Raw genomic sequence first — 15519 nt, forward strand, 5'->3', positions numbered from 1 at the left:
GCAGCTGCACCAGTAGATCCTACCAGTTGTTGATGCTGTTATTTCTTCTATTTGTTCAGGGCCCATGCCAAACCAGCTGTTAAGCATTTTGTATATCTCCCGTATTACATCCAAGTTTATTATATATTTAGTTTTACTATTCTCTAATGTAAGGCTACATGTGCTAGTTTTAATATGTGTTTGTGAACTTTTTTACACTCCTCCCATGAAGAGATGGAATCCAAATTCCTCTCCCCTTGATTATGGGTTAGCCTTAGTGACTCACTTCTAAAGAATAATATGCAGCAGAAATGACAGTGTGACTTCCAAGGCTAGGTAATTAAAGGTGATACAACCTCCCCCTGATGCATATAAGCACACCCTCCCTCCCTCCCTCTTTCTCAGAAAAGCTGCTCTTTGAAGTTTCTATATCAATCAACATGCTGTAAGGAAACCCAACATACATGAAGAGGCCATATGTAGATGTTCTAGTCAACAGTCAGCATCAACCATTAGCCATGTGAGAGAGGTAGCCTTCCATATGACACCAGCCCCAGCCACTATTTGACTGGAACTACATGAAAGACCACAAATGGCCAGGTGCAGTGGCTCACACCCGTAATCCCAGTGCTTTGGGAGGCTGAGATGGGCAGATCACCTGAAGTCAGGAGTTTGAAACCAGCCTGGCCAACATGGTGAAATGCTGTCTGTACTAAAACTACAAAAATTAGCTGAGCTTGGTGGCGGGCACCTGTAATCTCAGCTACTCAGGAGGCTGAGGCAGGAGAATCACTTGAACCTGGGAGACGGAGGTTGCAGTGAGCTGAGATCACGCCAATGTACTCCAGCCTGGGTGACACAGCGAGACTCTGTGAAAAACAAACAAACAAAAAACAAAAACAAACAAACAAAACCCCACCAACAAGAACCATGCAGCTGAGCCTAGTGATCCCCAGAACCATGAGAGAGGAAAATAATTACTGCTGTTTCAATACTCTAAATTTGGGGGAGGTTTGTCACACAGCAATAGATAAATGGAGTGCTGAAAAGTTGGCTATCCACAGACTAAGTCCAACCCAATGGGCTGAATCTTCCCAGAAAACTGTTTTGCTTGCCGAACACAATGGCTTAACAAACGATTGAATTGGAATTTATTTAAGTGGTGTTTGTAGTTACTAGTTTTCCATAGTCCCCACCACTCCCTGTTGTTTACACCCATGTAGGTCAACCATTTGTTAACTGGCTGGCCTCTGAAGGCATATGAGTTTGCACAGCTTATCTCCCAACAAGATTTTAAGTTGCTTATGGGCTTTGACTGCTGGTTGGCCTACTTCCCTGAGGAAACAGTAAATGGGAAAGCACCTCTATTGACCTAACTTGGCTACCTGTAGTAGGTAAAATTATGGCCAAGTCCTAATCCCTGGATCCTATGAACATGTTACATCACATAGTAAGAAGGACTTTACAGGTGTAATTAAGCTTAAGGACTGTAAAATAGAGAGATTATCCTGGATTATTCAGGTAGGCTAAATCCAATCACAAGCCCTTAAAGCAGACAACCTTGTTTGGCTGGAATCAGAGAGATGCAACAGAGGAGGAAGTCGGAGGAGCCACTGCAGAGCAGGAAGGCAGGGATAGTCCAGGGTGAGAAGGATTTGACACTCTGCTGGCTCTAAGATGTAGGGGCAATGTATGAGGACTGGATAAAGCCTTCTGAGAACAAAGAGTAGCTTCCAATTGGACAACACATTGCTGTCCAAATGGTATGTGCTGAACAGAAGATCACAAGTCCATTAAAATGAATTTATTGCTATGTATACATCCACTTGAATAAACACAGAATATCATTCAAGTGCTTTAAATTCTTCTTACTATGTCTTTAGGGTGCTTCTGCAGTCTGTGTTTGAGAAAGGATTTGGTGGATAAGGTAGGGAGAGGTCTCATAGAAATTTCAAATCCCAAAATAATGGAGACGAAATTATACTGGAGAATGAGATACATAAAAGGAATATAATACCAAAATACAAGAATCTGAAGAAAAAGACATTGGTACCCCTATTTCTTTGGACCATATAAAATAGATATACATCAGGCTAAAGTTTTACGTTTTTCTTATCAACTCTTACAGGTAGTCTAGGGAATATGGAATGGAAAAGCCATAGTGTATTTATTGCTTTCTTATTAATATCCTGCAGATTATATCACTCCCATTCCATGCTATAGATAATGCTTTTCCAAACAAAAGTTCTGGGCAGGAACATAATTTATAAAGACATTTAATATATCTTTACATTTTTTTCAAAAGAGAGAGAATTCAGACATGTTTGGTCACAGTAGAATGAGAGTGAGTTAATAGTGAGACTGACTTAAAATAATTTCTGTCAAAGAAGGTGATCCTGAGGGAAAGAAATTACTTTCAACTCAAGCCGAGCAGTAAGTAAATCCTCTATTTTTAAGCAAGCTGATGAAGTGACAATTCTGTGAACCAACCCCTAAATATGTACCTTCAGGGATGGCCACCCAATTAATTTCATTCTTGCTGACATTTCCCATTGCCTTAGAAACTTCTTAATGCACATTAGTGCAGCTAAAATGGATTCCATGAGAATGAAAGATAAAAGGTCTTTATCTCTTACACCCACAAAGAAGCAAAATGTTATTTCAGGGCTTTGTGAAAATATAATCGTGATGTGCTGTTCAAAGTAAACTAGTGTAGTAGAGCTACTCCAGAATCATCCCCACTCGATTAACTCATGAAGTTTCAGAACTGAAAGATGTCAATTCAAGCCAATGAGTATCATGAGGCTAAAATTCTCTACAATGCCTGAAAAGGAACAGCCAGATGTTTCCTTTAAAAAAAGAAAAGGAATTTACTCATATCCCTTTACTATGCAAAGAAGACCTTAAATTTCTAAATGCTATTTCCCTGAAATAGACATATAGACTGAGGAAACAAGAATTGTAAGCATTGCACTGATTTTCATTTCTGGAGAACTTTTCCCAAAAGTTAACCAATTTAATACCCTTGTGAAAGAGCTATTTGTTTTTCAGTGACAGAAAAGAAAACCACACAAATCTCAGTTTGCCTAAGTGACAAAGCAGTATATTTCTAAGGCATGAATAAAATATTAGAAATAGTTAAGACCATTAGAATCTGACAGTTCATCAGTATCCCAGGATGATGTTAAAGATAACACATTTAGGAGTTTTTCAATTACTAATCCAGGCCTTTCTACACACCTAAATGAATAATGACATTTTGAAATCAAAGAATTAGACTGGCTGTATTGCCAATATGCAGGAGCCCCTGAAAACTCACCAAAAAATTGGTGAAACGCTTCCATTTTCCACAGATTTTTTTTAAAAAAAGAGTTGGAACTGATCTGAAGCAAATATTAAAGGACAAGATTATACAGATCTGTGACTACCGTATTACATGTAGATGGTCATAGGGATACTGGAAATCATTTGCCGAAGTCATCAGATTTGAGTATTGGATTTAAGAAGTCTAAATCTAAAACTATTGAATAATTTAGATTGGGAATGAAACAGGATAGGTGGACTGAGAAATAATGTGATGACAGGAAAGAACCAAAGACAGTGGAGCAAATGGCTTTAAACCATTATCTATCATTTTTCAAAGCAGTTCTAAAGCCTTCTGCTTTTTTCTTTTGTGCTTTTGACTGGAGTCAGGGATAGGCAGGGGAGAGATTCAGCTTTAGGCCTACCTCTTAAAGTCAGTAACCGCCAGTGAATTCTTCAGGTGCATATTATAGGAAGGTTTGAAAGACAGAGATCAGGGATGGCCGGATGGAAACATAAGAGGGAGAAGTGGTAATCATCACTTAAGCCAAGGGAAAGCACGGGGGTTCAGAGTTTCTAGAAGCCAGGACAGAACAGGGACTTAAAAGGGAGAGTGGCAAGAGACTAGGGAGCATAAAAAGAGCCAGTCAAAGATCGAGAAATCAGAATATTAGCCAAGGTTAAAAAGTGGACCATGAAAAAAAATTGTAACCCATGGATGCCAGGCTTGCAGTTATAATGGCATGAGAAGGTTGACAAATCATTTCTACAAAAACCAAGTATAAAACTGGACAACACTGTCAACAAACAGCCATTTTAGGAATCTGGGAATTGATCAAGGGGGAGCAATAAATTAAGCAAAATTTAATATTTAAAAACTGGTAGAGCTTGGCATTAACTAGAGCAGGCACTATGGCCTTTTTGCCTGAGACTACTCCTGTCCCTCCTAGCTCATTGAGACCTTAGATTTGTCAGAAAAAGGCTGGCTGGGAAATCAGCAGCTTTGCTGCCCCAGTGGGTAGACTCAACTGGGGGTGGGAGTGAAAAGCCACAGCTTTGTCAGATAAAATTGGCCAACATAGAGGATGAAGTAGAGCAAGAAGTTTGAAGAGAAACCCCCAGCAAGTGTCCTCCCTGCAGGAACACCAAACTGAACAACTAGCCACACAAACATATGCACGCATGCGCGCGCACACACACACACACACGGCATCTTCATAAGAACCAAAATCCAGGTGAACAATCACAATACCAGGTTTTAACATCACATCAAGGAAAGAGGCACTGAAGAGGGTAGGAAAGCCAGTCCTGAACTGCCTACACCACCCTTCCCTTATTCCCCAGCAGCAGCAACATGGGCACAGAGAGAAAAATCTATGTGCTTGGGGGAAGGAGAGCACAGTGATTGTGGGACTTTGCACTGGAACTCAGTGCTGTCCTATCACAGTGGGAAGAAACACAGGGCATATGATCACGTAAATTGATGCTAAAGAAGCATTTAATAAAATTCAACATCGTTTCAGGATAAAAACCCTGAAAAAACTGGGTATGGAAGGAATATACCTCAACACAGTAATAGCCATATATGACAGAGCCACAGCTAGTATCACACTGAATGGGGAAAAACTGAAAGCCTTTCCTCTAAGATCTAGACAAGACAAGGAGGCCCACTTTTACCACTGTTATTCAACATAGCACTAGAAGTCCTAGCCAGAGTAATCACACAACAGAAAGAAGTAAGGGGCATCCAAATTAGAAAGAAAGAAGTTGGCCGGGCACAGTGGCTCATGCCTGTAATCCCAGCACTTTGGGAGGCCGAGGTGGGTGGATCATGAGGTCAGGAGATTGAGACCATCCTGGCTAACACGGTGAAACCCCGTCTCTACTAAAAAAAAAAAAAATTAGCTGGGCGTGGTGGCAGGCGCTTGTAGTCCCAGCTACTGGGGAGGCTGAGGCAGGAGAATGGCGTGAACCTGGGAGGCGGAGCTTGCAGTGATCAGAGACCGTGCGCCACTGCACTCCAGTCTGGGTGACAGAGCAAGACTCTGTCTCAAAAAAAAAAAAGAAAAGAAAAGAAAGAAAGAAGTCAAATTACCCCTGTTTGTAGACAATATGATCTTATATTTGGAAAAATCTAAAGACTCCACCAAAAAACTATTAAAATGATAAACAAATTGAGTAAAGTTGCAGGATACAAAATCAACATACAAATATCAGTAGCATTTCTATATTCTAAGAGAAAGTAATCTGTAAAAGAAGTCAAGAAAATAATCTCATTTACAATAGCTGCAAATGAAATAAAATACCTAGGAATAAACTTAGCCGAAGAAGTGAAAGGTCTCTACAATGAAAACTATAAACACGTTGATGCAAGAAATTGAAGAGGACACAAAAAAGTAGAGCTATTCCATGTTAATGGATTAGAAGAATCAATACTGTGAAAATGCCCATAGTACCAAAAGCAATCTACAGATTCACTGTAATCCCCATCAAAGTATCAATGACATTCTTCACAGAAATAGAAAAAAAAAATCCTAAAATTTATATGGAACCACAAAAGATCCAGAATAGCCAATGTTATCCTAAGCAAAAACAACAAAACTGGAGGAATCACATCACTTGACTTCAAATTATACTACAGAGCTATAGTAACCAAAATAGCATGATATTGGCATAAAAACAGACACATAGACACAAAGATCTGAATAGACATTTCTCAAATGAAGACATACAAAAGGCAAACAGGTATATGAAAAGGTGCACAACATCAATGATTATCAGATAAATGCAAATCAAAAATTACAATGAGATATCATCTTACTCCAGTGAAAATGACTTTTATTCAAAAGACAGGAAGAAACAAATTCTGGTGAGGCTGCTGAGAAAAGAGAACCCTCAATACTCTGTTAGAGGGAATGTAAATTAGTACAACCACTATGGAGAACAGTTTGGAGGTTCCTCAAACAACTAAAAATAGGGCTACCTTACAGTCCAGCAATCCCACTACTGGGTATATACCTAAAAGAAAGAAAAGCAGTATATCAAAGAGACATCTGCTCTTCCATGTTTATTGTAGAACTGTTTACAATAGCCAAGATTTAGAAGCAACCTGTGTGTTCATCAACAGACAAATGGATAAAGAAAATGTGGTACATATATAAAATAGAGTACTATTAAGCCACAAAAAAGAATGAAATCTTGTCATTTACAACAACATGGATGAAACTAGAGAATATTAAGTGAAATAAACCAGCCCCAGACAAACTTCACATGTTCTCACTTATTTGTGGGAACTAAAAATTAAAACAATTGAACTCATGGAGACAGAAAGTAGAATGAGGCTGAGAAGGGTACTGGGTCGAGGTAAGTGGGGATGGTTAATGGGTACAAAAATATAGTTAGATAGAATGAATAAGATCTAGTATTTGATTGCATAACAGGGTGACTACAGTCAACAATTTATTATAGATTTAAAAATAACAATAAGTGTATAATTGGACTGTTTGTAACATAAAGAAAGGATAAATGCTTGAGGCTATGGATACCCCATTTGCCCTGATGTAGTTATTACACATTCTATGCCTGTATTGAAATATCTTATGTACCTCATAAATCTGTACACCTACTAGGTACCCACAATTTTTTTTTTTAATTTTTGAATGACCAACTTAGTAAAAAACCAATGAGGAAAACCCAGTCAGAAATTTAAAAGAGAGATCCTGTAACTGACATAGTAATAGAAGAGCTGAATAAGTACTCCATACATCCCTGGCTGACTGGGAAACTAGGCACATGTGTAGGGAAGACCAGTGAGGGCCTGGTGGAAGGTGAAATTGAAGGTGGACTGAGAACTGGCTGTAATTTTGAAGGTGCTCCCAACCCACACACAGAGCAACTGGCAGAGGGTAGAAACCCTGTAGACTCAAGGTGTTTGAGCAGAAGCTCTGACCTAATCACTGAGCACTGAGCTATGTAGACATAGGGACAACCATTAGGAAGTGAGGCTAAAACCTACAAATAAGAGTTAAAAAACTGAGCAGAGACATCGACAGCTGCATACTACAGAGAAGATCTATTCTGCAGTATGTTTGGACAGTTACTTTTTTTTGTTTGCTTTAAAAAGCCCCAGAAAAATAAATCAGAATCCCGAGTTGCTACAACATACTATCTAAACTGTCATTAGCAACAACAACAAAATGTTATGCAAAGGAAAAACTGTTAAAAAAAAAAAAAAAAAAGCAATCAATAGAAACTAACTCCAGTTAGTTTGAGCCCAGATATTAGATTTAGCAAAGACTTGAAAGTGGCTATTATAGATGACTTTAAAGAATTAAAATAAATTTTATTCAAAGAATAAATAGAAAAATATGATGACAATGACTTAACAAAGAATTACAACAGAAAAATAGAAACTATAAAAAACAAATGGAAATTCTGGAGTTGTCAGCCATAACAAGGAATGAAATAATGGCATTCACACCAATCTGGATGGAATTGGAGACCATTATCTTATGTAACTCAGGAATAGAAAACCAAACATTATATGTTCTCACTCCTAAGAGGGAGCTAAGCTATGAGGACACAGAGGGGTAAGAATGATACAATGGACTTTGGAGACCTGGGGAAAGGAGTGGGAGGGGGATGAGGAATAAAATACTACACACTAATACAGTGTACATGTAGACTGCTCAGGTGATGGGTGCACTGAAATCTCAGAAATCACCACTAAAGAACTTATTCATGTAACCAACTACCACCTGTTCCCCCATGTAGGGAGACCCCCTGAAACTATTGCTATGGAATAAAAGATGAAATGCTCCTGATTATTGTAAATATAAAATTGCATGCAGGATTGTGTAAAGACAATGGCAGGTTGGACTGCCAGAGTGAGCCAACAGTGCGTGATGTGCTTCCCCCTGCAGAGAGCCTGTGAATGGATATGTAGTCAGGGAGGTTTCACATCACCAAGATTCCTATCCCAGAAAAGCAGATGTTCATAGCTCTGGGAATGGAATGTGACCCTCGTGGAGAGCCTATAAATGGATGCATGGGGGGCGCCTGTCCACATGGATAAGACAGGGCTATAAACGCCCTCATCTTGCTGCGGCTCTTCTAGGCCTCTTTAGGATTAAGACATACTCCCTTCTGAGAATTTCTGGTCTAACCGGTTGTCTAACTTCACATCCTGTCTCTATGAATTGTTTGTAACCAGCCTTTGCTGTAACTGTTACTGCTGATTAATATCTTGCTAATCATAGGTTATGGAAAGACTGTGTTTCTGTTTTAAGGCTCTGTTAGAAATTACTGATGCACGCACTATATTGTAAATTCTTACCTCTGTATACTGTACTTCTGCATACAGATGTTACGTTAAAGAATTACTTCATCCCCATGTGACCATCTCACCTCATAATCAAATGACCCTAAATCCCTCACCAACCTACCCCCGCCCTCACTAAACTTAATAATAAATGCTGGCATATCCAGTGCATTGTTGGCACCGCGGGACCAGAAGGCAGTGACCCCCCTGGACCCAGCTTTCACTATCTTGTGTGTGTCTATTATTTCTCGACCTGCTGATCCCGCCTGGAAAGAGAGAGCCCCGTTGCATTGTGGGCTGCTGGCCAGATCCCGCAATACCCCCAAAACCTATTGAAATAAAAACTAAGTTTAAAAATAATAATACAATTAAATTAAAAAAGAAATTCTGGAGTTGAAAACAGATCAATAGACATCATCCATTCTGGAGAACAGAGAGAAAAAAAGCATTGGAGAAGTGGGCCTTAGCACAACAGAATCCAGTCCCAGGAATCAAAAGCAGCAGCAGACAGAACAAAATGTGATCCAAACCTAAGCTGAAGAATTTCTCAGTTGTAAGCCTTTTATTTTCCTGTAAAATGGGGATAACAGTATCTATACTATGCCAAATTCCTATGAGGATAAAATGAATTAAAAATTGTAAAGCACTTTCTGGTACGATGTAAACAAATAATAATTGTTAGCTGCTACCATCATCATTGTCATCATCACTGACATTTTGCTAAGGGAAGAAATCATAGCTGGTGGGCCCTGGGCCTAAAAGTACCTAAGGAAACCCTCCTATCTGTAGGAAAAACTCCTATAGGCAGCTGAGAGGAAGGCAAATAAACCATAACTGCTATTAGATAAAAACAATATAGCTATCAGTTCTTTGATAGGCATTACCTCAACAAATATTTTCTAGTTGCTTCTATACATTTACTTTGTCGTTTCTAATCATAGGGTTTTTTAAAAGTATTTATTCTTTAAGATCTTCGAAAGTTACTACATGAATGTAAAAATCCAGAGAAATTTTTCCCTCTCTATATATTCATAACTAGATCTAGAAATAACTTTAATGTTTGCATCCTAATAAGCCTTCTCTTGATATGTGTTGATGCTAGAAATGGGGGACCTGTAATTAGACTTAAGATCTGAATCACATAATATAAAAAATAAGAGTTGGCAAAACATGACACAGATTTTGCTAAAACAAGTTAACTGGCAAGCCAGCTACTCTGACTTGAGGGGCATTACAAAGTTTAATCTAAAGAGACTCCGCTTCTCACCAATGTATTTATCTATTTAACTTTTTTTTAATACTCACTCTGTTTTTGGAACGGCTTTTCTTAGCCAGAAGAAATCAGACTGTGCTAAATACTTGCGAGTTTGTAGGACGTTGCCAAAGTAGTCGGATTCTGAAAACTTGATCTGAATAAAACAAACCACAACATCATTGTTCTAAGTAAAGATAAAAGATGGCTCTAAAAACATTCTTCAGCATAGGAAGGAGCAACTAGCAGAGAAGCTGCAGCAGTCACAGCCTGTCTCCGCTGTCATCAGTTAACCCAGAATTCACAAAGCCATGAAATTTAGTCTCAGTGATTTTCTTTTAATGTAAAAACTTCAAAAATCAATACAGTCATTTCTGGATCACAGTAAAAACACAAGAGAAGCTGCAGTCATTTACAATGCATTCCATTTACATTCTAATTGAAAAATCTACTTTAACCTTTACAAAACGTATTATCTTTGGTTTGAAATTTCTTGGCTCACAAGTCCTTGATCTTTTTTAAAATGTGTACTTTATTTATTTGTCACATAAGTTTTTTTTAGTAACATGCAGTTTAGTTGGCTGAAAACTCATTTAGCTTACAGACAATGATTTAGTCAAATAATTGGTAGTTGTTCATAAAGGAAAAAAATAAATGTGATTCAGGGACCTATTTTCTACCATAAGCACAATGAAGTCACCAGAATAATTATTAACAGAATGTATCTGTTAACACTCAAAAAGTCTCTGGTCACTAAATATTAATGAAATTACAGAGGCAAATCATAGATTATAGCTTGCATGGGAACACCGGAAGTTGGTACCAGCTCACAACAATGTTGTCTATTAAGACAGCGAAACAGATATAATTGATTTTTTCGTTCCTTTTCTTGTTTTGGAAGGAGAATGGCAGACAGTTTCCATTCTATAGGCACTACATCTACAAAACTAGCAATACCTAACCTCGCTATTTATTGTAAATAAGATCTGTGGAGCTGTTAATGTAGTAGCTTGTAGTGACCTCCAGTGCTTTGGTTTTTAAATATATTACTATGGAAATTAAGAAAAATGCACATTTGAATAAGGAAATAACCAAAGGTAACCAAATTCTTATTAACTGTAATTTTTATAACTTTAATAGTCTTTTAAAAGCAAAAAGCAAAATATGCATGTATATGAAACCCACAGGCATTACATTATAGATATGAATGTATATATGCAATTTGATGGTAATAGGCTTGACAGTCACCTATTTGTGGACCAATGTCTGGCTCACATTTAGCTCCTCCCTAACACAGAGTGGGTACTCATGTCTGTGGAGAAGTTTTTGTTAACGAGTCATCTTAACAATCTTTCCAGGAGACCAAGCCAAAATATAAAGGAAGGAGTAGAATAACCGAAGGCACATGGACAAAGGCAGAAATAAAAGTATTGATTCCTGGCATCGTCTGTGTTCTGCTTGGCCAACAAATTATCAAGCTATGACTTTAAATTGTACCTCAAACTGCTTGCACGGAGAAGAGGGGCTGATAACAAATTGTGGTATATTCACATAATGAAAGGCAATACAACAGTTTAAATGATTGTTCTGTATGCATGAACGTGAAATAATCTTAAAAATTATGCAGCGTGAATAAGGTAAGTTATATCTATGAGGAAATTTAAAGTTTTTAAACATGAAAAACAACACTGTATGCTGTTTATGGACATATGCCTATGTAGCAAAAGCATAAAGAAAGGCATGGGAACAACAATAATAAGACTGAACTCAAGGTAGTGTTTATATGCAGAGATGGAGATAGACACAGAGGAAAGAGATTAGATCAAGGAAGATTACAGACAGAATTTCAAATGCATCTCTTTCATTCATTTAAAATGTGTGTGTGCATGTACAAAGCTTATATGGCAGTATGTTTAATATGTGCTAAAATAGATGTGTTCAAATTTTTACTCATGTTCCAACATTTGAAATGTTTCATAATAAAAAGAAATCATATATATATGTGTGTGTGTGTGTATATATATATATATATATATATATATATATATATTTTTTTTTTTTTTTTTGGAGACAGAGTCTCACTCTGTCACCCTTGGACACCTAGAGTGCAGAGATGAAATCTCAGCTCACTGAAACCTCCACCTCCACCTCCCAGGTTCATTCGAGTCTTGTGCCTCAGCCTCCTGAGTAGCTGGTATTACAGACATGCACCACCATGCCCAGCTAATTTTTATATTTTTAGTAGAGATGGGGTCTTGCCATGTTGGCCAGGCTGGCCTTGAATTCCTGGACTCAAGTGATCCGCCCGCCTTGGCCTCCCAAAGTGCTGGGATTACAGGTGTGGGCCACCACGCTGGCCAAAATCTTATAATTGATTGTATTTTAAGATAAAGGTTAATTTTAGCCTGAGAAGAAACAGAGTAAGCACCTTGTTATAGAAAGCAACCTTACTAGCAATCCTAAGACATTCCCAGATCGTATGGTTAAAAGATGTGTCCACTGTTCAACCCTTTGCCTTTTTCAGCTTTTGTTTCCAAGATAGCTCTACCAAAACCTTCAGAATATGATTGTAACTGATAGAAAATTCAGGTATGTTCTCAGCTTCAGAACACATTCTGGGAAATTCTCTCAGAGGAATTTCCTTCAAAAATACTGACTTTTTAAAAATAATATCAGTGGGGTCAGTTTTTGCTTTTAGAAAGCTTGCTAATTGTGATACTTTCATTACTGTTCCGTCTGAAAAACAAAATCCCTTGACATTCAGGTTGGTCTACAGACATTAAACAGAAAGCCATCTCAAAACTTTCTAAAGGGCCTGGCGCAGTGACTCACACCTATAATCCCAACACTTTGGGAGGCTGAGGCTGGCGGATCACTTGAGGTCAGGAGTTCGAGGCCAGCCTGGCCAACATGGTGAAACCCCATCCCTACTAAAAATATGAAAATTCACCAGGTGTGGTGGCACATGCCTGTAATCCCAGCTACTCGGGAGACTGAGGCAGAAGAGTCACTTGAACCCGGGAGGCGGAGGTTGCAGTGAGCCGAGATCTTGCCACTGCACTCCAGCCTGGGCGATAAAGCGAGACTCTGTCTTAAAAAAAAAAAAAAAAAAAAAAACTTATAAAGAAGAAAAGGGTCCCAAGTCTAAAAATACTTTAGATAAGTAAGGACCTACCAGAACCCTGAAAATAATTGGGGGAAATAAAACTCAGAGGTAATTAATTACAATTTGCCATAGCTTATCTATGTTTAGAAAGATCATTTAAAAATTGTTTTCATTATTAAGTTGAGAGTATTAGTCTGGTTTAATTATCTATTCCATTTATTTAATGGAAATCACAAGTAATAGAGGACAGGTCTTACTTCTTTGCCTTGAGACAGGTTAAGTGTTTGGGGGTAGGCAGGGGCCAGTCACTGTTATTCACATATGATAGATGGGAAACAGGGCTAAGGAGATTATGGAATTTGGCAAAGCTACACTGTCCAAGTCATTTGGCTCTGACTCCAATGTTATTTTCATTGGTCTTAATAAGTAAACCAATGATTCAAGGACAAACTAAGATTGAGGATGGGAGTAGAAGCAGTGATTAAATAAATCATGACACAACTTACTTGAAATGCTATACAACTGTTAAAATAATGGTAACAAAGGCTATAAAGACAGTAACAAAACAATATGTTAACTGTAAAGGCTGGTATACCAAATTATATATAAACATCAATTACAGCTGTACAGAAATAGAGAAAAACAAATTAATAAACTGTAACAGAAGTATATATATATATATATTTTTTATTATTATTATACTTTAAGTTCTAGGGTACATGTGCATCTGTCTCTTATACACATCTAGATGTGTATAAGAGACAGGAATGATGGTTTCCAGCTGCATCCATGTCCCTACAAAGGACACAAACTCATCCTTTTTTATGGCTGCATAGTATTCCATGGTGTATATGTTTATATATTATGTAGCAATATTATGAGTGTGTTTTCTCTGTTTCCCAAATTTTCTGCCAAAACTTTCAGAATATGATTGTAACTGATAGAAAATTCAGATATGTTATTGGGCTCAGAATACTTTCTGGGAAATTTTCTCAGAGGAATTTCCTTCAAAAATATTAACTTTAAAAAAATATTATCAGTGGGATCAGTTTTTACTTTTAGAAGACTTGCTAATTGCAATAATATTTTGATAATTTTAAATATTTCAAAAGGCCCTTGGATGAGAAAAAGAATTGAAGCCCAGCAACTATTAGGAAAGTTCTGTTTGTTGTAGAAGTAGAAACAAGAATGAATTCCCATGAATATCTTAAAGCCACTTGTAATCTCCAAAATGAAAAAATTAAATTCGGCAAGAGACAATACTTGGCTCAAAAGCCTCTTGTCCTTTCAGATACTGGAAAAAGTCTAGGTCAAGTTGATCACTTTCAATCAATTCCATCTCTTGACTTTTCGATTGCGTGACCTTTGGGGAATTAATTGGGACTCTTGTGTCATTTCCTAGGAATAGCTGTCCCAATCATAAAATTCAGCAGAGCCTACATTTCTCTTCTTGAATATCCTATCCCAGATCTACAGACTAAATGGAAGAATAAAGTTATTACCACCACCACCACCCCAAAGATGGGGAACCTGTAATAAGCGCATAACAAGGAAACATGTTCAGCTTCTCTGTAGGATAAGTACATGTTTATAAGACAGTACATAGGAATGCAAATGATCTGTAGTATAGCTCTCGGCCTACATGTAAGAATAGGCAGATGAAAAATACTGAAGCACTAATTGTGGTACTTTCCTTACTGTGCCAGTAGGATGGGTAAATTCTAGGACACCTTTCATTTAATTTAAATCCATTTAAAGATACTCAGAGATATATCCAAATATCTATTAGAAAGATTTTGTGTTAGGCAACCAAAGGATTTTCTGAATACTTAATGGAATTCGTATTTCATATCTACATGTTCCCTTATTCAAACAACAAATCAATATGCAAGATGGGTGTGTTTAGATGGCTTTGCCCAAAATAATGTGTGTCTGTACACGTAGACATACTTATTATGTTGGTGCAAAAGTAAGCGCAGTTTTTGGCATTAAAAATAATGACAAAAACCACAATTACTTTTGCACCAACCTAATATATACTGGGGTGATGTTCAAAATGTTTAATAATCCACATATACAGTGTACCATGGAGGATGCAATTCCCACAAACAGCTATGTGAAGGTGGGTCTGAGGGAGTTCCAGCCAGCACACTAGCACTAGAACCAGATATCCCACCTCCACACTGGGGCTGGTCTTGGTCTGCTCTGATGAGTGGAACAGTCTGGATAAAGGCCAATGTGAGAGAGTTACAGAGGTCTGGCTGGAAGGCTGGGGGGCACCAGGGTGCCCCACCTCCAATGCCCACCCTTAGCTCTCCAGTGCCATGATGGCCAGGGGTCCCTTGAAAGAGCTGAGTGCAATGTTTTGTGTTTGTTAACAAATAGTAACTAATTATTTTAATATTTTAACACCCTCTTTTTCTGCAGCATTCCATCTGAATATCACCTCACTCTTGCATAGTAGCACTGTCTGTCATGTACACACACGCACACACACACACGCACACACACATACACACACACACACGCACACACACACACACGCGCGCACACACACAC

At 38.0% G+C, this 15519-nt stretch overlaps 1 protein-coding gene across 2 annotated transcripts in view; it reads right to left on the reverse strand.

Annotated features, from left to right (window-relative positions):
* The window catches only part of PHEX (phosphate regulating endopeptidase homolog, X-linked), a 224577-nt gene that overhangs the window by 61153 nt on the left and 147905 nt on the right, over positions 1-15519 (reverse strand). For both annotated transcript variants that reach the window (XM_011988020.1, XM_011988019.1), the window contains exon 14: positions 9908-10011. In XM_011988020.1, the coding sequence (XP_011843410.1) occupies positions 9908-10011 (104 nt within the window). The remainder of the gene's footprint in view (positions 1-9907; positions 10012-15519) is intronic.

Source organism: Mandrillus leucophaeus, unplaced genomic scaffold, assembly GCF_000951045.1.
Source record: "Mandrillus leucophaeus isolate KB7577 unplaced genomic scaffold, Mleu.le_1.0 Scaffold321, whole genome shotgun sequence".
Classification (NCBI taxonomy): domain Eukaryota; kingdom Metazoa; phylum Chordata; class Mammalia; order Primates; family Cercopithecidae; genus Mandrillus; species Mandrillus leucophaeus.